The sequence below is a fragment of the Halichoerus grypus genome, chromosome X, assembly GCF_964656455.1.
Source record: "Halichoerus grypus chromosome X, mHalGry1.hap1.1, whole genome shotgun sequence".
Classification (NCBI taxonomy): domain Eukaryota; kingdom Metazoa; phylum Chordata; class Mammalia; order Carnivora; family Phocidae; genus Halichoerus; species Halichoerus grypus.
This window is the reverse complement of record NC_135727.1, coordinates 69,396,278-69,418,810: the sequence shown is the minus strand read 5'-3', so window position 1 is coordinate 69,418,810 and position 22,533 is coordinate 69,396,278. Positions and strand designations below refer to the sequence as shown.

General features: G+C 42.7%; 1 protein-coding gene across 5 annotated transcripts in view; it reads right to left on the bottom strand.

Annotated features, from left to right (window-relative positions):
* The window catches only part of HDAC8 (histone deacetylase 8), a 213,003-nt gene extending 191,104 nt beyond the window's left edge, over window positions 1-21,899 (bottom strand). For 3 of the 5 annotated variants that reach the window (XM_078065218.1, XM_078065215.1, XM_078065216.1), the window contains exons 1-4: window positions 21,431-21,899; window positions 20,867-20,919; window positions 17,965-18,095; window positions 16,234-16,375 (exon numbers count right to left, since the gene is read on the bottom strand). In XM_078065218.1, the coding sequence (XP_077921344.1) occupies window positions 16,234-16,375; window positions 17,965-18,095; window positions 20,867-20,919; window positions 21,431-21,655 (551 nt within the window). In that variant the 5' untranslated portion in view covers window positions 21,656-21,899. The remainder of the gene's footprint in view (window positions 1-16,233; window positions 16,376-17,964; window positions 18,096-20,866; window positions 20,920-21,430) is intronic. The other 2 variants (XM_078065214.1, XM_078065217.1) reach the window with 2 other exon arrangements.
* Between the last annotated feature and the right edge of the window lie 634 nt (window positions 21,900-22,533).

The window sequence follows — 22,533 nt, the reverse complement described above, 5'->3', positions numbered from 1 at the left end:
AGGCACTACAATGTGCACTGTTATCTAACACTATCGTTTACACATATAAAGCACACAAATGCCAAGTCAGACTCTTGCCCTTCTCTTGCCTAAGGATTCTTTAAGCACCAAGGACCATGGATTCTATATTTACCAGCCAGGTTTTGAACTCTGAAGGATAGTTTCTTAATGGAAATACTGACCACAGCTAATTAGTCAAATTTCAAGGTGAAAAATCTCTTTATTCTAAATATTCATTCTTTCGTTCAAATTATAAATACTGGAGAACGATTATGAGACAGATACTAAGATGATGGAAAAAATTAGCTCAGGAGAACACTTGGAACTGATGAAACAGTTTATATGAACATCAGATCAATAAATAGAAACGTGGATGACGTTAAACAGAATTTCATCAGGCGGAAAGCATTCTTGATTTAACCTTGCCCGCCCTCTAGTGGTCGCTTTGTTAAAATGCAAAGCTTATATAACGGCCCACAGTTTCATCATGTTCCACATGCTGGAACTCTGACATATTATTGACCGCTTATTCGACTTTGTGAGCACTTGAACTTCTGACTGAAGTATGGAGTCTCCTCTCTCCCTCCCTGCCTTCCTCTCTAACTCTCTCTCTCTCTTTCTTTCTTTCTCTCTCGCTCTCTCCTGGTTCTGATAATTTCATAAAAGCTGTTAAGATATCATTGATTCATTCAACAAATATTTATTGAGGGCCTACCTTGAGAAGGAATTAACTCATCTTTCCAACTTAATAACTTTGTTTTTTATTTTCCAAACATTTTGACATTCAATAAGTCAACTGGTAATACTATGAGGGACAATCCCCCAAATGGTTGGGAATCAATGGAATCGATGTTTCCCACTCCTCTCTCTTGCCCATCCGTTCCAGCTTTCACACTTGATCATTTACCCAACAAAATTTTATTGAGGGTTTACTGTGTGCCAAGTAGAGTTCTAGGCAGTGGAGCTCTAGTAATGAACAAAACAGATAAAAAATCCCTACCTCCTATAAAGTTTATATTCTAGTGGGAGCAGAAGTAAGACATAAAATAAGAAGTGAATTAAATAATTTTTTTTGATGATTAATAGTATGGAGAGCAATCAAACAGGGAAAGGGCAATGGAAAACTTTTTTGGCAATGCAAATCTCAAAACATGGTCAGGGAGCCTTACTGAGACGGTGAGTATTCAGCAAAGACTTGAAGGAGGTGAAAAGGCATTAGCTGGGGGAAGAGTATTTCAGGCAGTAGGAACAGCAAGGCAAAAGGCCTAGAGGTGGGAACACGCCTGGTAGGTTCAAGGGACACGAGAAGTCCAGGGGCCAGAGAACAGCGAGGAAAGAAAATAGTAGTTCTACAGGGAGAAGGGGTTAAAGGAAGGAAGGTGCAGGGCTCTGTAGGCCATAGTAGGGACTCTGGCTTTTACTCTGAGTGAAACAGGGAACCAATACAATGTTTTGTTCCTTCTCCTTACCCCCAACAGCCAACTGATCACCAAGCTCTGTCAGTTAAGCCTCTAAAATCATTCTCAAGTGCTTTTCTTCCTTTTTACATCCTCTGTCTCTACTGTTGTTCATACTTATAAGATCTGTTCCCTGGGCTCTGGGCATAAATGAGACTGGGTAGAAGGGTCCCACTGATCTAGGATCAGGAGTAGGTGGAGGTAAAGGGCAGGGCATAAGAGTGTATTATGCGCAGTCCTGGTACCTGGACCTGAAAGCAAACACAGAAGTTACATTTAAGAGAAAATGCTGAGGTTGAGCTGGGAAAGCATGCCTCTAATAGGATTCTAAGATCAAGGTGCCTGTGGGTGGTCCTCCCAACTATTTCCTGATCAACAACCTTCCAGTGAATCAGGCAGTGGGCCAATCATGATGCTGCTGGAAAGCTAGCACCTCTTGTAGGATGAAACTGGTCTCAGCCTTAGGTTGCTGAGGCTAACTGCAGGGTACTGGGTAGACAAGTGCATCAGGCAGTAGCAAAAGACTGGATGGGTGATCATGAAGTAGGAAGGGCACAAAGTTCTAAAAGCTGTGGATGTAGAAGGTCTATGGGCACAAGAGTAAATTTCATGTCAAAGGTTTCTAGGTAAGAGTCTTCCAATTTTTGGCATGGGTAGACAGGGCTATGCCAAAAGGAAATCTAACTGGTGTCTCAACCCTGGATGATCCAGTTAGTGTAATTCCTATCTACTCAACAGCAGACGCTTTTTCTCTGTGCCAGACATTATTCTGTGTGCTTTACACACACTACTTCATGTAATACAACTGCTTTGCGAGGTAGGTACTATTATTATCTCCATTTCACAGGCGAGGAAATCAAGGGACAGAGAGCGTAAGTAAGTTGTTCAAGGTCACACAGAAAGTGGTAGTGCTGGGATTCAAATCCAGGCATTGTGACTTCAGAGTCCCTGCTCTTAACCTCTGTGCCATGTTGTAGGGTGAAGGCTAACTGAACATGTCCTTGGGTAGTCCATACTTGGGTGGCTATACTAGGTATTGACCAGGTTCAGAGATGTCAGTGGTTCTAGGGGAACAGTAGGCTGGAAACAAGTAATGCCATGAAGGGAAGAGGTCTGGATAGAGGGGTGTAGTGAGTTAGAAGTGAATTCTGAGGAGGAGGTTGGGCCCAGGGGCCAATTGTATTATGTGTTGGAGGTATAGCAGGAGTGCTGGCCCCCACCCCTGCCAGACCTGGTTAATCCATGTGTCTGCTGGTAGTGGTAATGGTGGGGAGGCAAATGTGGAGGAGGATTTTACATGGCATTCTCCAAAACTAGTGTTATGAACTGGGGGCTGTGGTTGGGGAGCAGATGGCCATGGAGCCTATGGAAGTGGAAGACATTTTAGATGCATGGGCAGCAATGGCTGGTGTGAACTGAGGTAACAGGGAGAGAGGGACCTGCAGCTAGTAAGAAGGTGTTACAGATATGGGAGGATGAAAGATCTGCGCACAAGTTCCCTGGTACAATGTCCCAAGAGCCTGAAGGTTACCTTGGTCTGTTTTTGCCTCAACTGTAGTACTTATAGAGGTATACTAGTGGTTAGGTCAGAGTGGGGCAACTAGAAAAACCTTTAGACCAGGAGTTCTCAAACTGTGCTTTGCATCAGAATCACCTTGGGAGACACTGGTAAAAAAATGAATATTCTTGGGCTCTGCCCCTGGAGGGCCTGATTCAGGAATCTTCATTTTAGGATTAAGATGCAGGTGGTCTGCAGATCACAGTATGAGACTAAATTCATGAGATTATAATATGCAAAGTTTTGAACGGGCTGTGTTGGCCTTTTGGAGTGGTACCCATGAGCACAGGCAAACCCTGATCCTAACAGAATGAGGTACTTTGGGACAACATAAACCTCTGGGCTGCCCCAGAATGGGCCTGGATCTTTATGTTCCACACATGCATCTGCCCACTCACTATGCTGTGGCTAGGGTAAATAGCTGTGACATTCTCAGCCTGGAACCCTGTTGATATTCTGAATTCTGAAATGGGATGGGTACTCTGGGAGGGGTCTATTTCACCTGGTATGGGCTGAGTTTACAAGTCTGCCCTAGCCGGCTACTCGGGGATATAATGCTTTGAGCTCATGATCACAAACTGCTTGTCCTTCTTAAAGGACGTGTCTCCTTATCTTGAAAGTGGCCTTGATCACTAAGAGCTCTCATCCCCACTTGGGGTAACTGGCCTTGGTTAGGGCCAACTTCCTGGAGATGTGGGTGCAGGGGCAGAGATTAAGTATCCAGGTCCTCCTGCAACAGGACAACTCCAATCCATCACCCTCCCATCCACACCCTCGTACCTGGATGCTGAAGGCATTAGACAACGGTACAGGCCAAGGCTGGGGGTAGAAGGCCTTCAGCCACTGGAAGGTCATTTTTGTGTCTGGGGACCAAATTCCTTTCTCTTAAGGAGAAAGGATACTGGGATAATAAAGATGCAGAGGTAGTAGATGAATTGCTGGTGGTATCAAGGGATTGCTGATGCCTTCAGTCATCCTAGGGGACTTCATTCTAGAAAGGCTTACATCTTACCCAGCACTATGTAAACCCTCTCCAGAAACACCATTTTCACACTTTGACACTCTGGGGCTTGGCCTAGAGACAGCGCTACTGTAACCATTCCATTACCATGTAGCTCAGAGATTCTGTGATGTCACATTAAATGCAGTTATCAAACCATTGCCCAGGTAGTGTGATCTCATTTGCTGGAAGAAGGCAGGAGCACAACACAGGAATTTTCCACACGCTACCTTTCGTGATCTAGATGAGGTTGTTGGTGCCCCTAAGGTACAGAAAGCTCTGTGGATGCCAGAACCTTATGGAATTAAATTAGGAGGTCCTAGGTTAGTGGAAAGGATTTTGAATAGTGATTACACTGAGGATGGAATAATCTTGACAAGAAGTATTCCCTGTGTTTTATTTTCAGAAAGAGTCTCAAGGCCACTGCAGAAGGAATGGAGGATCTGATGAAACCTGCTGCAAGTTGCTGTTCAAAGTTTTTATTTTATAGAAGGCCTTGATTTTAGACTGAGAACATCTGCTCTTCTGGTACTAAGGAACAGTCCTGGGGTATCAGCACTACTGCACAATTTGCCAATGAGGGGCAATCTCTCGGTCTCTTGGTAGAGAGCACCTTCATTTGCCTTATGGGTCTGGGTTAGCCCTAGCAGTATAAAGGGTTAGTTGAGCGGGGGATTCTATGTGATGTTTGGGAGGGTAGGCGTATAGGGAAGACTGGCAGTAAAACTCTAACAAAGCAAAGGTCATGGGTCTTAAAGGCAATAGTGAAGAGTCCACTCTCAGCCAGGAGCAGCTTATGGGCCAAGAGGAAGCTAAGTGCAGTGGGTGATAAGCAGTACCAGGCAGGGCTGACTTCAGCTAGATAGGTAGTGGGAACTTTTCTGGACCAGGGACTTAGTTCTTAGAGGCTACCTAGGTCCCCCCTGAGTATAACCCAGCCTAGATATAAGTGACTTGTATCAAACACTATGTGCCAGGCTCTTGGCTAAGCTCTGTAATGCAATTATTAGATTTAACCCTGATAACCCTATAAGGTAGATGCTATTATTATCTCCACCTTACAAATGAGGACACTGAGGCACAGAGGTTTTATAGCTAATAACTGATGGAGCTGGGATTCCCTGGGCCACACTGAACCACTGTGATATACGGTCTTCCCCAGTTCTGTAGGAAGTACAGGAACACATCCCATCCCCTAGAGGCTAAGGGTGGGGATGCCATAGGGACAAAGCATGTCTTGGCTGGTTCCTACTTTGCTGCTTGGCTGGGCAGTTTTCTGATGGGAGGGCTGATGCCTTACAGGCTGGACATGTATTGAAAGAATGATCTGGGCGACCGTGGTAAAGGCTTGTCTGTTTGGTCTGGTGATGTGTCCGTTCTGCAGGTTCCAGCACTGAACGGGTATAAAGAGAATCCAGGCCTCTGTTTTCATGTAGTTACCTGTTTGTCAAGGCTGGAGGGTGGGTAGAGCAGATACAGGAGGGGGGCTGGCTGCTTGGTTAACAAGTTATACTGTTCATACAGCCCTTTGGGGGAACTGGAACTGTAATGCAATTCACTGTCACTCACTTTATATCTGCATAAGGAACTGGAGCTCTTGAGAATATAGCTCGAGTAGCTTTGAGCTAACCTCCAGGTGGATGATGACTAATGGCTAGAGGTCTAGTTCTACATTCTTCTTATAGAGCTTGCCAAGACACAAGACAGTTTCATGGCTCTGCCATTTACTGCCCCCAGGTGGAAGTACCAGAGACCAACAACATTCGAGGACATCTCTCTCCCTCTTCGAGCAGGGAAGCAGGACAGAGGGGGCCCACATGGCATAGATCCTGTGTTGCCAGGTGGTAGGCAGAAATGTCATGGGATGAGAGGGCAAATGATAGAATTGTGGGAGGAAGAAGTGCATGGTGGAGCTAGGGATGTAGGTCTTAAGTGGATTATCAGAAGTAGGTAAAGGAAAATACTGGGAGCTGAGATGCAGAGCCAAATAGGGTAAGAGACACCAGGAGAGGCAAGAATGAGGACTAGCCAGTCAAAGCAGACAAATCCGATATCTCTTGGCAAATTCTGGAGGTTAGGAGTCACTGTTCTGTGTTGGGTTTTAATATCTCCTAGCACATATTTACATGGAGAGGGTAAGTCCCATTGAAGGGAATCTGGATGGGACAAGGTGACTTCCTAAGAGACTGACTACAAAAAGCAGAATCGAAGGATTCGAAACAGCCTGTGAGCAAGTGCTAGAAGAGGGCAAGAGTATTTTTTTCTTTTTTTTAGAGAAAGTAGGGGTCATGGGGCAGGTGCTCCCTCAGTTCACTAGGCAACTCACACACTCACGTTACACCCTCCTTCATTTCCTTTGCTGTGACTGTAAAAGCAGTGGTTCTCCTCCTCCCAAAGCCACTCACCCCATCTTCTCCTGCCTCCTCTGAGACTTTGCTCCATTCTTATCCTTCTCATATTTCCAAGATTTCCCTTTCAGCCCATAAATGCTCTTAAATCTTTGAGAACAAATCCAACGGGCCACCCCTCAAGCCTTACTTTCCCTTGGCCATTGCCCTCCTCTTTCCTTTCTTTCCCATTCAAACTTTTGGACCATTTATGTTCCTTTCCTGCCCATTTCCTTAGTTCCTACTCACGCCTCAACAGTTTGCATTCCCCTCACTCTCTGGGAAGTTATCTTAGCAAAATCATTATTGACTATGTTACTTGCCAAATATGACTGACACACTTTAGTACCTCTCTGGACTGACCCCTCCCTAGTGTGTGACACTACTGAGAGCTCTTTTCTTCCTGAAACTCTTCTGCTTCCTGGGGATTCCGCGGTCCCTTTCTATTTTGATTATCTGGCTAGCCCTGACTATTGCTTTTCGGCTGAATGCACTGGGACCTCTTCTTGTACTGGCCCATTACAAGTTGGTGTTTCCTGGGGCTCTAGGATCTACTCTCTTTCTCTCTCTGCCTTTTCCCTCAGTTATTCTGTCCATTGTCATGGTTTGCACCACCCCTTTATATACTGGCAACACATCTGTTTTCTATTTCTAGCTTCCACCTCCATCTCCAAGTCTGAGTATCTGTTTTCCCTGGGTATTACCTCTGCTGCACACCAACTCCTACTCTTGATTTACTGAGGTATACAAGGGTTAAGCACACAGGTTGATGAGTCAGACTGCCTGGGTTTGAACTGCAACGTCATCACTTACCAAGCCTGAGCAAAGTTGTTTAACCTCTCTGTACTCCCATGTGTAAAAGACAGCAAATAACAATATCCACTTCTTCATTCCAGAATATACAAGAAATATGAGAATCTATGAGAACAATGCGTGTAAGGTAGCATCTAGCACATAGCTCAACACATGTTGGCTATTGTTATCAAGTCCTATCTTCTTTGGGACTCTGCTCAAAACAAGCCAGAAACCTGAGTGATCTTCATCTTTCCTCTCCACCCATATCTACTAATCACTGATACTGGATTTTATCTCTTGAAGCTGTCTCAAGTCAGCCTTCACCATTCTCCATCCCCCAATCTCACTGCTCTGCCTTAGTTCAGGTCCTCATCACTTGTCATTGGGGCTGCTGGTACCCTATTCACTCTCCCTACCTCCAGTCTACACCTCCATCAATCCATCCTCTAGGACTATAGTCAGACTTAAGTTTTCTAAAACACACATCTAACCATGTTACTTCCTCACATGATTTTGTAGTGGCCCTCCGTTTCCTACCACAGAGTTTCTCAAAGTGTGCACAGCAGAATCACTCCTGGAGTTTGAAAGTTCAGGTTCTGACACACTCCTCCGAACCTACCTGATCAAGATCTCTGAGAAAGAACTAGATATCTGCATCTGTCAAATTGGTGCTTCAGATATATGCAAAGCCTTTCATGACCCATTTCCTACTTCTCTACCTCATCTTCTGCCGTTGTCCACTTTGTACTGTAACCCTCCAGCAATAGTGGGCTGTGTGTCATTCCCGAAATCCACCAAGCTGTTTTATTTACACTGCTCTGCTTTTGCAAAGGCAGTGGTGGCCTTCTGAAATGCTGTTCACTTTCTTCTCTCCCTGGCACACTCACTCCTCTGCATCCTTTGAAGTCTTCTTCACCATAACCTCCTTATTTTTTTTTTCACCATAACCTCCTTATTGACATATCTTACTTCACTCCTCTACAGCGCTGTTTCTCAACCATTTGCTCATTATCATTTCCTAATCCAAGGAGCCTTTTCAGATACCTTTTCCTAACGGGCCACTCTACACAATTTTCATATCACAGATATACTGAACATCTGCTTATGTACTGTCACCCTTTGGGGGGCCATAAACCCTGTAACATCTAGGCTTTTTGTCGCCCTCCCCACCCCCTCCAAGAATCAGTGTTTGCTCTGGTGGCAGACGTTGCTATCCAAACTGGTCTTCTTAAGGTTCACCTTTGGTTTCCGTGATAAGTTTTTACTGATTCTCTTCCTGTTTTTTGACCATTTCTTCTCAAGATTCCTTTGTAGGCCTTTCTTCTACCTGTCCTGTAAACATTGGCCTTCCACAAGGCTCAGTATTTGTTTTGTTTTCTGTATCATCCTATAGATGCTTCTCAGGTGATTTTATCTATTTTCTTAGTTTTAATTACCATCTATCATGCTGTTGACTCCCAGATCTGTATCTTCAGTGGAGACAGTTCTGAGCTCCAGCTTCTTGCTGTCCAAGTATGGTTCACAGATTGGCAGCATTTAGTATCATCTGGGAGCTTGTCAGAAATGCAGGTTCTTAGGTTTCACCACAGACCTCCTGAACCAGATTTACATATTTATCAAGACGCCCAAGTATTTCATATGCACATTACAGGCTCAAAAGCCCTCTAGCAGACTTCTTGAATTGGATGTTCCATAAGCACATCAGTTCTCATCCCTTACTCTTCTTGGTTAATGGTAACCAAATTTACTGAGTCATCTACACAAGAAATCTAGATTACTCCTTCCTTATCATTAGTTACCACTCCTATCTATTCTAGCTACTAAATGGCTCTTGAATTTATTCTCTCTTCTATGCTCATCATCACTGCTTTCACCTCCTTTTGGGTATATTATTACAGTCAAGTCCTAATTGATTTCTCTATCGACATCCTTCTCTGACTCCCCACCAGTTTATCTGCTTGAATAGAACCATATTGCTAGAATCATATCCCTAAAATGCAAATCTAATCATGTTACCTCCTCCTGGCTAAAACTTCCTTCAGTGATTTCTCACTGTCCAAAGCCAGGGTTCTTAACCAGGGATCCATCCATTCATACATGGGCTTCAAGAGAGTCTGATACTTTCTGAAGTTACAAGGAAAAATTCGCATATGTACACTTTTCTAGGGACATTATACATAGCTTTCTTCAGATTTTCAGAGGATCCGTGACCGAGACAGGTCAAGAACCACTGACCTGAAGGATCAAGTTCAAACTCTCTAGTTTGGCATACAAGGACCCTTTATACCTCCCCTACCTTACTTCCAGTCACTTACCTACAGGAGTTCCAGCTTTAATTACGGACTTGGAAGTTCCCTCAGGTTTCATGCCTCTCCGCCCCTGCACATGCTGTTTCTGGAATAACCCCCAAGTTGTCTACATGGTCAGTACATGGTGCAGCCTGGATTTGCACTGGAGTCTTACTTCAAAGTTCATAGTCATTCCACTCTACAGTGACCTGACATTTTCCCCTGTGGCCTAGTACACACAAATTCATACACATACACTAGAACAAGTTTTGTGAAATCCACCTTGATTTCAACAGATGCTGGTTGCAGCCCACTGACTTGATATGAGTTCTTTAATGAGCTGCAACTCTCAGTTTGAAAAACACTGCACTAGACCTTTGCTCATACAGGAAGTTCTTATTACTGGCTTAGTCCCTGAAGCATCAAGGTTTTGAGGTTTCCTAGGGATACAAAAGCTGTCAATAGCATGAAAGCACTTGCTAATGAATCGACCACTTCTATCAGTCCCCATTCAAACAACCTACTCCTCTAAGTCCTAGCACCTATCCTTCCCCATCTGTTCAATCACTTTGTCTTTTATGGATTGTCAGATACATCAGTGAGCAATTCACTGAAAATCTATCACAAAGTGAAATTACAAATCTTATAAAAGGATGCAAGATACCCTGAAGTCAACACACAAAACTGGCAAGGATCTGTAGACCAGCTTACAATTGAAGAGGAGAAATATAAATAAGGATAAGGATAATGATTTTGGAAGTGGTTCGAAAGAGAGTGATTTGAATGCCAAAATGATTAAGGAGAAGCCCTCAGAAAAAACTGAAAAGGCCCTTGAACATTTTGGCAAAATCAACCCTCTTAATGATCATGCTGCAAAAATCTCACAGGAAGTAAAATATACCATCTTGAAATATCATGCAATTTTGTTAGAAGAATTAGGCCCAAACAAAACAATCAATCCTTGATACATTCTTTGTTTGAAGAATTATGTAGCATTCAATTTTATTAAAAGAGACCAAATAGACATATTTTAATAGTTATTCAAGTTAGTATGCTAATCAAGTCCTGCCCTCTCTATTATTTACTCGAAAATTTTAGTCCCCCTTTTAAATGGATTCACTTGGTGGTCTTCTGCCTGGTACCAACTGCCCTCAAATAATAAGAACTTCCTGTTATAATCCTTTGTTTCCTCATTGCCTCACATACAGCAGGAGCTTAATAAAAGTTTGTTAAATGAATAACTGCAGTGATGGCCTTCTCCTCCCTATCTAGTCTCAGTTCCCTCTGATCCAATCAGCACATTGCCACCTTCTCTAAAATTCTTCAATAAATTCCCACTGGCCCCAGAAAAGAAGTCCAAAAAAAAAAAAAAAAAAAAAAAAAGAAGTCCAACTCCTCAGCATGGCTGACAAAACCTTTACAGTCTGGTCTTGCTCTATTTGCTCTCACATTCTAGCCACATTTAACGACTTGTAATTCTCCAAATGTCCCATGCTTTCCACTGCCATGTTTTTTATTATTCCCTCTGCTTGGAATTCTCTATCCCCACCGATGGGAAGGCAAACTCCTTCTCCTCCTTCTGTACACTCCACTACCTTGCACATAACTGCAGCATATACACTGACCATACTGTGTCTGTATTGTAACTGCTTCCCAGCTTGTTCCAAGCAGTTTTTACTATAAAAAGTTCTACTGATAAAACTAATACACATTACAGAAAACACAGGAAAAATATAGGAAACAGAAGAAAGATACATGTATATGTGTGTGTGCGTGCATACCTCTTTATCCCTCATGGTATCGTCAGCTTCACAAAGTCACGGGTATCATTTTGTTGTATTTCCTTCTAAGAGTTTTTCTTTTTTGTTTTTTAAAGATTTTATTTACATATCTGACAGAGAAAGACACAGTGAGAGAGGGAACACAAGCAGGGGGAGTGGGAGAGGGAGAAGCAGGCTTCCCGTGGAGCAGGGAGCCCGATGCGAGGCTTCGATCCCAGGACCCTGAGATCATGACCTGAGCCGAAGGCAGACGCTTAACGGCTGAGCCACCCAGGCGCCCCTCCTTCTAAGAGTTTTTCGTAAGCATCTATTTTTTAACATGACTAATCAGAGTGAATGTGCAATGTTGTAGCTACCTGCGCTTTAAGAACAAAGCCAACATTATACAATATGAATTTTTTTTTTGTTATACAGTCATCCTAACCACCACTTGTTAATGGTTACATAATAGCCCATAAAGTGGATATGTTACAGTATACTACCTAAACATCCTGAACATTCTGCTGTTGTTGAATATTTAGGTCTCCCTCCTTCCCCCCCTTTTTTTGGGCTATTATAATTAAGAGAGAAATTACCATCTTCATACACACGGTTCTCCAATATTTTGGATTGGTTTATTTCCTTAGAATAGATTACCGAGAGTAATAGATATATGAGTTAAGAATCTTTCTTCTTTCAGCTCAAATTTGGGAGGGGAAAACATACATGCAGGTGTATATTATGTTTCAATCTCCCTTCCTGTAATTTTAGTGATGCTAAATATTTACTCATATTTATTTACTATTTGTTTCCTCTTTTGTGAACTGTTCATGTCTTTTGCCCACTTATCTAAATTTCAGTGTTTTAAAAAATCAATTAAAATAAAGATTTTATTTTATTATTTTTTTTGAGGGGAGAGGGAGAGAGGTAGGGATAGGGAGAGAAGGAGAGAGGGAGAGAGGGAGAGGGGGAAAGGGGGGGGCAGAGGGAGTGGGAGAAGGAGAATCCCAAGCAGGCTCCACGCTCAGCACAGAGCCTGATGCGGGGCTGGATCCCACAACCCTGAGATCACGACCTGAGCCGAAATCAAGAGTTGGAAGCTTAATTGACTGAGCCACCCAGGCACCCCTAGAATAAAGATTTTAACCCTTTGTAGTATTTGCTGCAACTTTTTTTTTTTTTTGCCTCTTTTCATTTTGGTAATATTTTAGCTGCAAAAGTAATAAAATCTCATTACAGAAATTTTGCATTACACTTTTAAAAAAATCATCAATAATGCTGCCACCCTGAAATAGCCACTATTATCATTCCCACTGCTTTTTTTTATATGTGTGCATTCTATAAAGTTGTAATTGTGGTGTACATACAGTTTTAAAACCTGCCTTTTTATTTATTTATTTATTTTTTTTTATTTTTTTAAAGATTTTTTATTTATTTTTTTGACAGAGAGAGACACAGCGAGAGCAGGAACACAAGCAGGGGGAGTGGGAGAGGGAGAAGCAGGCTTCCCGCTGAGCAGGGAGCCTGATGCGGGGCTCGATCCCAGGACCCTGGGACCATGACCTGAGCCGAAGGCAGACGCTTAACGACTGAGCCACCCAGGCGCCCAAACCTGCCTTTTTATTAACACAAGTCTTTTTTTCTGAAATGCCCTATAGTCTTCATAATCATCATTTAAAATAATACATAATATTCTATGGAGCAGATTGACCATTTCCTTATTACTACATATTCATGTTATTTCTAATTTTTTTGTTTCATAAAGAACACTGATAAGCACCTCCATGCAAATAGTTTTTTCCATATTTTGCGTGGTCTTCTCAGGAAGCATTCTCAGTAGTAGGATTAAAGGGCATTAATCCTATCCCTAAAGTAGACAAAGGGCATTAATATACCTTAGCTACCAAGTTACTTTCTTAAGGGGTTGAAAAAAACCACGCTATTACTAGCCAACTGAGTACCATGTTTTCCAATTCTGGCTTAAAAAGGGGCTACCTACTTGTTAAAATTTGCATTTCTTTGATTAGTAGCAATGAACATTGCCCCATGTTTTCCAGTGGTACTTAAACACCTTTGCAAATTGTCTCTTCACGTTCTTTGCCCATACTTCTTCTTACACATCATACCATATGAGTGCCTTAGAAAACACAAACCTACCACACTTTGTCATATTTATGTCAAATATGCCTTTTTAGTCTGTATTTAGATGTTGTGTTTTAAAGGGCCACAAAACTTTTAAAAGTGATTTTGGTTTTAAAATTTTATGCACCTAAATTCGTTGAGCGTTTCCTTTGGGAGTTTTTTTTTTTTCTTTCTCTATTACTTCCTAAGCTTAGGGAAACTATTCTCCTTGAGAAGCTTGATAAATATCCATTCATTCTAGTTTTTTTAAATTTGCTTTTTTACACTGAACTCTTCAATCTAGCTGCCACTTTTTTTTCGTTTATTACAAGAGATGAGGGTATAAATGCTGCCAGGTGTCACAACACCATTTACTGACGAATCCTTTCCACTCCCATCCACTTGCAAAGCATCTTTTATAATAGACTGAATTCTTATACATAACAGTCTCTTTGTGGAGTGTAGTATAATATCATCTGTCTCCTCTTATACCAGGGGTACCAGTGTTTTCATTATTCTAGTTTTGTATGTTTAATATCTAATAGCATTAATCACTCATCATTCTTCTTTTGAAGAATTTTCTTTGAAAATTACTGTTCTTTAGTTTCCAAATGCAATTATTTGCTGTCTTACCTCTAAGATATGGATTCTGTGAAGGCCGGATTGGTTCATTTCCTTAGAATAGACTGCTAAGAACAATATTACCGAGTCATACAGGTATGAATGTTTTCCCCACTCTTTCAACACTTAGCTCCGAAGTTTTCAAAAAGAGTGTACCAATTTCACGTAATCATGCCAGCATGAGGATATTTTGAAGATTTTTTTTCAACATTGGTAGGGGAGAAAGATACCATGCTTCAATTTTTATCTCTCTGCTTATTAGTGATGATAAACATATGCTTGACATAGAGTAGGTGCTTAATCAGTGCATGCTGAATGACTAAATGGCATGTATGAATCTATACACATATTTGGGGATGGAAACGTTTAAACAAATACTGCGCTTATGAAAGATAATGCTGGCTAGATGTCAGTTTGTGGGCTAAATGCCTGGAGTCCACCTGCAGAGATGTTCTAGAGGTGCCAAGAACCCCCTAGAATTTGGACCTGAATTGGGGAGATCCCTAGAGACTCTATGCAATTTATATCCACCACAGTGTCTGTTTCCAGGTAGGATCAGCTGAAAGCTGTCTGAAACAGTTAAGATAATACCTACCTACATGCAGCCCAGAAGCAGCCATGATTTGCTCTAGATAGAGCATGCTTCATTTCAAAGCAAAACAGTGAGAAGAAGTGGCAAGTATCCGGGTATTCCACTGGAAACTGACCCACGCCCTAGCAGGCCTTAAGCAGTGAATTTAAATATATAAGATCCTCCAGTGCCACATGCAGAAAGCAGATCTGATTAACAGGATCAGGCATTTTCCATGAAACCACACTACTTTTCTTCTCAACTTGCTAAGCACAAGAGGGAAAAGAGGTCCTTGGTTCAGAGAGGCTTGGTTCCCCCCCCCCACCTTCATCTGTAGTTTAAAGGAGAGAGGGTCATTTTTCTTTTCTTTTTTGTCCTAGGGATCACTGTCTTTATTTTGAAATTTTTTAATAGAGCAAGAGCTAACAAAAGGTAGGTGGTTTCTCTTTGTTTCTAAGGCCATGTAAAACATATTATTAAACACTGGTTCTCTCTGCTCCATCACCTCAGTAGTAGATTCTAGTAGTAAACTTTCTCAAGGACTTCCTTGGTCATGAAATCTGTCGATTTGATGAAAAGAATTCCATGTTATCATCTTAACCTGCATATGCTGAAACTGTGCTCAAGGTTTTAGTCTGAAAAAAAAAAAAAACGCCACATTTTCTCTGGACTCAAGAGCACCAAGGAGGATCAAGGTCATGGCCAACAGTATGAACAACTGGCGTGTGAAAGATGCATCACCAGTTACTACCACCACTGCTTCATTTCACTCACACAGCACATAGAGCAATTCAAAGTTTTAAAAATTCTTCTCCTCCAGTATGTATTAAGTACTTACTACCCACATAGCAAGCAAGCATATCAAGCAAGATGACAAATGCCGTCCCAGCGGTCCTTGTCACACACAGGGTAGAGCTGTTTGAAATGTCAACATGAAACTCCAAAAGGACTTCTCTAGCTCCAAGTAGCACCTGAGAACAGCTGTTTCACAAGCCCTTTCTCCTTAGAGTGACAGTTAATTCTCTCAGTTGCTTGCCACTTGCCTTAGAGATGGTGGCAAAAGCTTCCTTGATTCGTCAGCCTTTTGTTTTAAATCTATTCTCATCAATTTCCCACCTATTTGGAAACCTGTTTGGCACTTCTTTCAAGAACTAGCTCTAAATCGCACCTCTTCCAAGACTTCCATGATTAATTTCTGCATAGCACTACAATCTCCTCAGCTCATACGTATATTCAGTTGGTACCCAAACTGATGTTGCTCCCTAATTATTCTAGTTCTGTGAGTGTCTCTAGAGCATAAGTCCCTTGAAGACAGGGGCATTTCCAAAAAGCTGGAAAAGGGATGTAGAGACTGCCTAGTTATATCCTTCGCCCTGCCCATTTTCCTGATGAAGAAACTGGGGCCTTGAGAGGTTAATCTTTCCAAGTCACTTAGCCAAGTTTGCAGGAAAACTAGGCATGGGGCCCAGGTATCCTGACTTTCGATAGAGTGCTTTCCATTATACTGTGTGTCACCTTCTTCTATTTCACTTGTATCTCTTCAGAGTGCCTGGGAAAAGGGCTATATTCATACACAAATCTCTCAAGGAATGCCCATACAATAAGCATCAGCGTTTGCATAACTGAGAAACTGACTCAAGGAAAGAGGCAGAAAGCAGAAAGGTCATTTTCTTACTTCTTTGCATGATGCCACCCTCCAGACCAGTTAATTGCTACTTTGCACGTTCCGTCAATCAGGCACTGCGCAGCTGTGATTGTGGCCCCTCCTACAGCTGCTGCGTAGTCAAATATCCCTTCCGTGGCAGGGCAGTCATAACCTTCGGGCAAAAACATCAGAAGAGCTTGTTACAAGATGAACTGCAGAAAGAGCAGGTGTGATACGGTGGTTCCCATAATAAGAAATTCGTCCCGTGATCTTCATCCCCGTGTCTGACACAGCGCTCCTAAAGCTGTTGGGATTTCCCAAGTGAGGAAAGCAGTAAAGGTGTCTTTGTTGTGTTAATGAGGTGACTTGCGGATCACACCTCAGGGTGGGGGTGGGGGCGGGCGGTGAGCAGTGGAGCAAACCAGGTGATTGGAAGATTGGAACTACCAGTCCTACCCCCTGACCTCCTCCTGTGAGGGGGAGGGGCTGGAGATTGAGCTCAATCACCCATTGGCCAATGATTTAATCAGGCATGCCTATGTTATGAAGCCTCCCATAAAAACCCAAAAGGCGGGCTGGGAGAGCTTCTGGTTTGGTGAACGTGTGGAGATGTGGGGAGAGGGGCATGCCTGAAAAGTGCGTGGAAGCCCCACACCACACCCTTTGGTCATCCCTTGCCCTATGCATCTCTTCCATCTGGCAGTTCTGGGTTATATCCTTTTATAATGAACCGGTAATCTAGTGAGTAAATGGGTTTCCTGAGTTCTGTGCCCTGCTCTAGCAAATTCAACCCAAAAGAGGGTGTTTGTGGGAACCTTCTGATTTATAGCCAGTCAGTCAGAAGCACAGGTAGCAAGCTGGGCTTGTGACTGGCATGTGACGCGCAGAGCAGTCTTGTGGGACTGAGCCCTTAACCTGTGGGACCTGATCTATGGCCAGGTAGATAGTGTCAGAATTGAGTTGAATTGTAGGACACCCAGCTGGTGTCCTGAGCATTGCTGGGTGGTGTGGGAGGAAAGCCCCACCTCCACACATTGGAACTGGGTCTAGAACCCTACTGGGAGGAATAGTTTGAGGTGCGACAACAACATATCTTACCAAAAAGCGACTGTGCTAACATCAGCTTCCAAATGAGAGATAAACATCTCCAATGTTGGGGGAAGAATTTTTTGAAGTGTTGGAACTAGAGAGGCTAAACCTTCCAGATTAGCTAGTCACATCCTACAGATGGAGAAACCGAGTCCTGAGAGGTGATATGTCTTATCTATGGTCACACAGAGCCAGGCCTGGGACCCACGTCCCTTGACTCACCCATCTCCCAGACCAGAGTTCTACCAAACCATGCTGTTTCTCTAGACTATCCTATCGGCCACCTACAGTTTTTTAAAAAATACAGCTGTTCAACATGAAGCAGGGTTGAAAACTTAGCCGGAACATAAATATGTACTCAAGTTAAAATATAAGGTCACGAGATGGTTAAATCAGCATACATAGAGCCAGGCCCAATCTGGGCACTACTATTAGGGCCTCGACAACTAAAAGATTTTCCCCCATCTGATCCATCATTCAGTTTTGCTCAACTCATACAGCTTGCTCAGCAAGCGAGATATGTGTATCTAAACTAAGAGATTAAGATTGTGGTTAACACATTAGTTCTTAATTAACAAATACTAAAGACCATCATGCAAGTTATGAAATGAGTGGTTACAATTTACAGATGGAGGCTGTCTACCTCCCATCACTGCCCGATAATGACTTTACCTAGCCCATATTCTACGGAGTCTGGATGATCGTCATCTCCTTCTTGGCTGACCTTCTGGAGATGCTGCAGATAGGCATCAGTGTGGAAGGTGGCCATCTCCTCCATGGAGGCTACTTTGGGCTTAACTATCCTAATAATAACAGAGAACAAAGAGAGGTGAGTGAGTCAGACCCAGAGTATGCCAGAAACTGGAAGCAGGGGAAAGCAGTCTGAGCAGAAAATACAACTCCCAGCTTCCAGTTCCAGTGGGCTCAAATAATGAACACGTTCTGTTCCTCTACTGTGCGATCTAGTCTTCACTTCCTCACATCGATATAATGATTCCATTAATAAGGGGTGAGAGGACCGATCTTCGAAGCCCTTGAGTTTATAGGTACGTAAAAAAAAAAAAAGTTTATATTTAAGTTAAATATATATTTAAGTTAAATAATCAGATACTGGACAAACTTCACTCTGTGAGTTACAACTTGCATGACAAACTAGTAGGCAGAGATATTTTCAATTGCATCAGTTCCTAATTGGTACATAGAATCCTTTCAGCTATATTTTTACTTTATTGTTTTTTTACTTATTTTTTTTAGGGGGGGAGGGGCAGAGGGAGAGAGAGAATCTTAAGCAGGCTCCATGCCCAGACCCTGACATTATGACCTGAGCCGAAATCAAGACTTAACTCTATATTTTAACTTCAGTAGGCAACTGTATTTTCATGAATTTTGAATTTGGAGTCAGAGAACTGGGCACCTCTTTTTAACTCTACTTAACAGCTCTATAACCTCAGGTAAGTTGACTGTTCTGTATAGTTGTTTTCTCATCTGTAAAGTAGGGAGATCTAATGGGACATATATGAAGATTAAATGATAACATATGAAAATGCTTTGTGGGTAACTATCATTATTATTAATACTAAAGGATAAAAAAATGGCAACTCAAAACATAAAAGTTTCTCTATTTGGTCCCTCACACCTACCTCTGAGAGGAAAAAGAGAAGGGGCAAACTGGTTGGAACTGGGCTTCACTCAGAAGCTCCTAATCAACTCCTCACAACAAGTGACAAATAGAAGTGACTGAGAGAGGGGCACCTGGGTGGCGGTTGAGCGTCCAACTCTTGGTTTCGGCTCAGGTCATGATCTCAGGGTCGAGAGATGGAGCCCTGTGTCGGGCTCTGTGCTCAGTGTGGAGTCTGTTTGAGATTCTCTCCCTCTGCCCCTCCCACCACTCTCTCTCTCTCAAATAAATAAATAAATCTTTAAAAAAAAAAAAAGAAGCGACTGAGAGAATACAGGGTGATGTTAACGCCAGGACTTACCACGTCTAACCTCCAGCTGCCTACTCCCCATTTCCTCTCCCCGACTCTGCCACTGCCACTCAAAGGGTAGTCTATGGACCAGCAGCAGCGGCACCTAGGAGCTCATTAGACTTGCAGAACTTCGGCCCCACCTCAGATCTCCAGAATCGGAATTTAACAAGGTGATTCATATGTACATTCAAGTTGGAAGAGCAATGACCTAGGCTACAGGGAGGCAGTAGTGGCTTTTTATGTTTGCTGAATGGGAACTCAGCCATGAGTTTTTCATGAATTAATATGACTATACAGGCTACCATATCACCAAGCAAGCCAGAAAAATCCTGTAGCTCAGCCTCAAAAAAAATCATGTATATGGTCAAGAGCCAAGGATTCCTACTTCTCCTTCAAGAAAATATGGCTACACCCTCAGAGGTGACAAATCTGCACATTAAAATAAAAATGTTACAGTTTCTTGGACCATGTTTCCCAGCCCTAATGGGTCCCTTTTCTAGCACCCTTCCTCTTGTTTAACAAACAAGGAAAGCCTCTCTGCTTAATAGCAAGCGAATGGGACAGTTTTGCTTTGCACTGATTTCTTGTTTGTCTTAAAGTAACTTTTGAAAAGTTAAATAACTGAGGGATGCCTCGGTGGCTCAGTCAATTAAGCGTCTGCCTTCGGCTCCAGTCATGGTCCCGGGGTCCTGGGATCGAAGCCCACATCGGGCTCCTTGCTCAGAGGGGAGCCTGCTTCTCCCTCTGCCTGCCACTCCCCCTGCTTGTGCTCGCTCTCTGACAAATAAATAAAATCTTAAAAAAAGAGAAAGGTTAAATAAATGGAAGGCATGTAGTTCTTATGTCCAACAAACATATGGGTTAAAAAATAAGGTACTCAATAAATGATTTTGATAATAAGGATAAAATTTGAAATCCTATTACACTACCTTCTGGGAGATAAATGAATCATACCACAAAAGCCCGTGCAGACACTCACCTATTTGGCCAGACAATGTCATAAACAATCCTACAAGACAGGGTTATAAGATTTACTCTGCAAAGATTAACAGCAAGTTCATTTTTTTTTTTCTTAAAGAAGCACTTAACTCAGTGCTGAGTTCTGGCCTAGTTGCAGGAGTTTTGCTTTGGTTTTGACTTGTCTCCAGGCTTACTCGTAAAGGTCTGGTGGTGGTGATGGGGTGTCTAAAAGTCTGAAGTTGAACACACACCCTCACATCTGGCTTGCAAACAAATACACACAAATCCCAGAACACCTCCCAGCCAAACACCAATTTTTTTCCCCTATCAGGTGGGTTTTAGTACCCTAATGTAACTCTCCTCAAAAGCTCCACAAAGCACCTATCCCTAGAATACCTTCCCTTCCAGCAATAGAGTCTTATTTCTAATGGATCTTAACTGCTTCAGGTACTTTTCTCAGGTTTTCTTAATTCTTCAAGAACTTTCACTAGATTACAGACATTACAAACATTGAATAACAAAAAAAAAAAAAAAAAACTTAAAAAAAAAAAGGACCATTCTCTTTCTAATTTGCTCCACTGTGAAGTAGGATATTAAGGCTAGAACACCTAGGTTCAGGGCTCTGTTCATGAAAGACAACTTACCTCATTTGCTTATGCAGTGCATATGCTTCAATCAAAGAATGTACCATACTGGCCTAAAAACATCAACAAAAAAAGAAAAGAAAAGCAAGAAAAAAAAAGGCAGAAAAAAATGTCTCTTAAATGTTTAATTCAGAGAAATACCATCAACTTCATCATCCTGAACAAAGAAAGTAACTTTTAACTCCCCTCTTTTTACTTAACAGTTACAATGCACTTTAGACAAATTGCTAAGGCGAAAGCTACCGGGCCTTACGGAGGTGATGGAACATTTCTCTCCTGCAGCGTCTTCCCCACTTCAGGGATCCCTTGTAGTAGAGACACCAACGCCTCAGTGCCATCCCCTCCCCCGCACCCCTACCCCCTCCGGTGCATTGGACGCCCCCCAGATAAATGCTGCGCTCTCAGAAACTATAAGGGAACACTTCTTCCATCACCTGGTGCAGCTGCCCAAATTTCTGCTGATTTTCCCCAGCCCAATCCTCTGCCCCGTCCTAATGCCCTCCGGTCCAACGGCCCCCACCCCCACCCCAGAAGCCCACGGTCTTTTTCCCCCAGCTCTCTTACCCGTTTGGGGACTTTGGCCAGGGAGTCGCACATGCTGACATACTCGGGACTGTAGATGTAAACTGGAGGCAGCGACTGCCCACTGTCCGCCGGTTCCTCCGGCTCCTCCATCTTCCAATTGCAGCCGTTCCGGAGCCACCGTCTGGATCCGGCTTTTTTCGGACTCAACCCGGGCTCCGGTTCCTGCTCCTCTGAACGGCCGCAGCGGTGCTCCCTGGTCAACATTCCCTCCTATTCTCGCTATCGCCAGAGACACTGTCCCAGCTCCCCATCCAATTGAAGGAATGCATGTGCCTTCCCAGGCCAGAACCTCTTCATTTAGTGACCACGGCTCAAAAACGGGAGGTCGGCAAATATAAAAGCCCAAATAGCTGCCAGTTAGGATCAATATTTTATGGCACAAATAAGCACGGTCAAAACTAACCATCCTTGTTGCCCTACGGGGCCATTTGAGATGAGGTCAGACCAGCTTTAGAGCATGCTGGGAGATGTAGTTTTGAGGGGTTCGGGTAGCGGAAGAGCCGGGGCTAATTACTAAAATAGCCGCGAATGTGAGTTTTAGCGCTTAAAAAAAAAAAAAAAAAGCAGCCTCAACTCTTTATGAATTGTTTCAATCTGCAAATACAGCCATATAAATATTTAAAAATAGACACAACGTGGCCACCAAGATCCCAGCACCACCCAGCTACATTAGAAAGGCTTTTTTTTTTTTTTTTTTCGGAACTAATTAATGGTGTAAAGAGTTTGAAAAGTTTGCACAGTAAATTCTGTACCGCAACTTTAGTTTATTCCTTTTCATCATTAACAATCCATGTCCATGTAAGAGTTAACAATCTCAATAATTTACTCTGGCAAAGCCGATAGCACTTTCCTAAGAGTCTGGCCGGTACTCTGGAAATTGCTTTGTAGATTCCAATCAAGCAAAGATGTCAAATTACTCTTTGAAAATTCATGTGGAGTAAGGGGGGTAAGCAGATACTTTCAGTGATGTTTGGAAACTGCAGCTCCCCTTCCTTCCCTCCTTTTGCTTCTGTAACTATACAAGCGTTACTGACATATTTTAGGTTTAGTGTGAGGGTCTACATTAAACAATATCCTGAAGC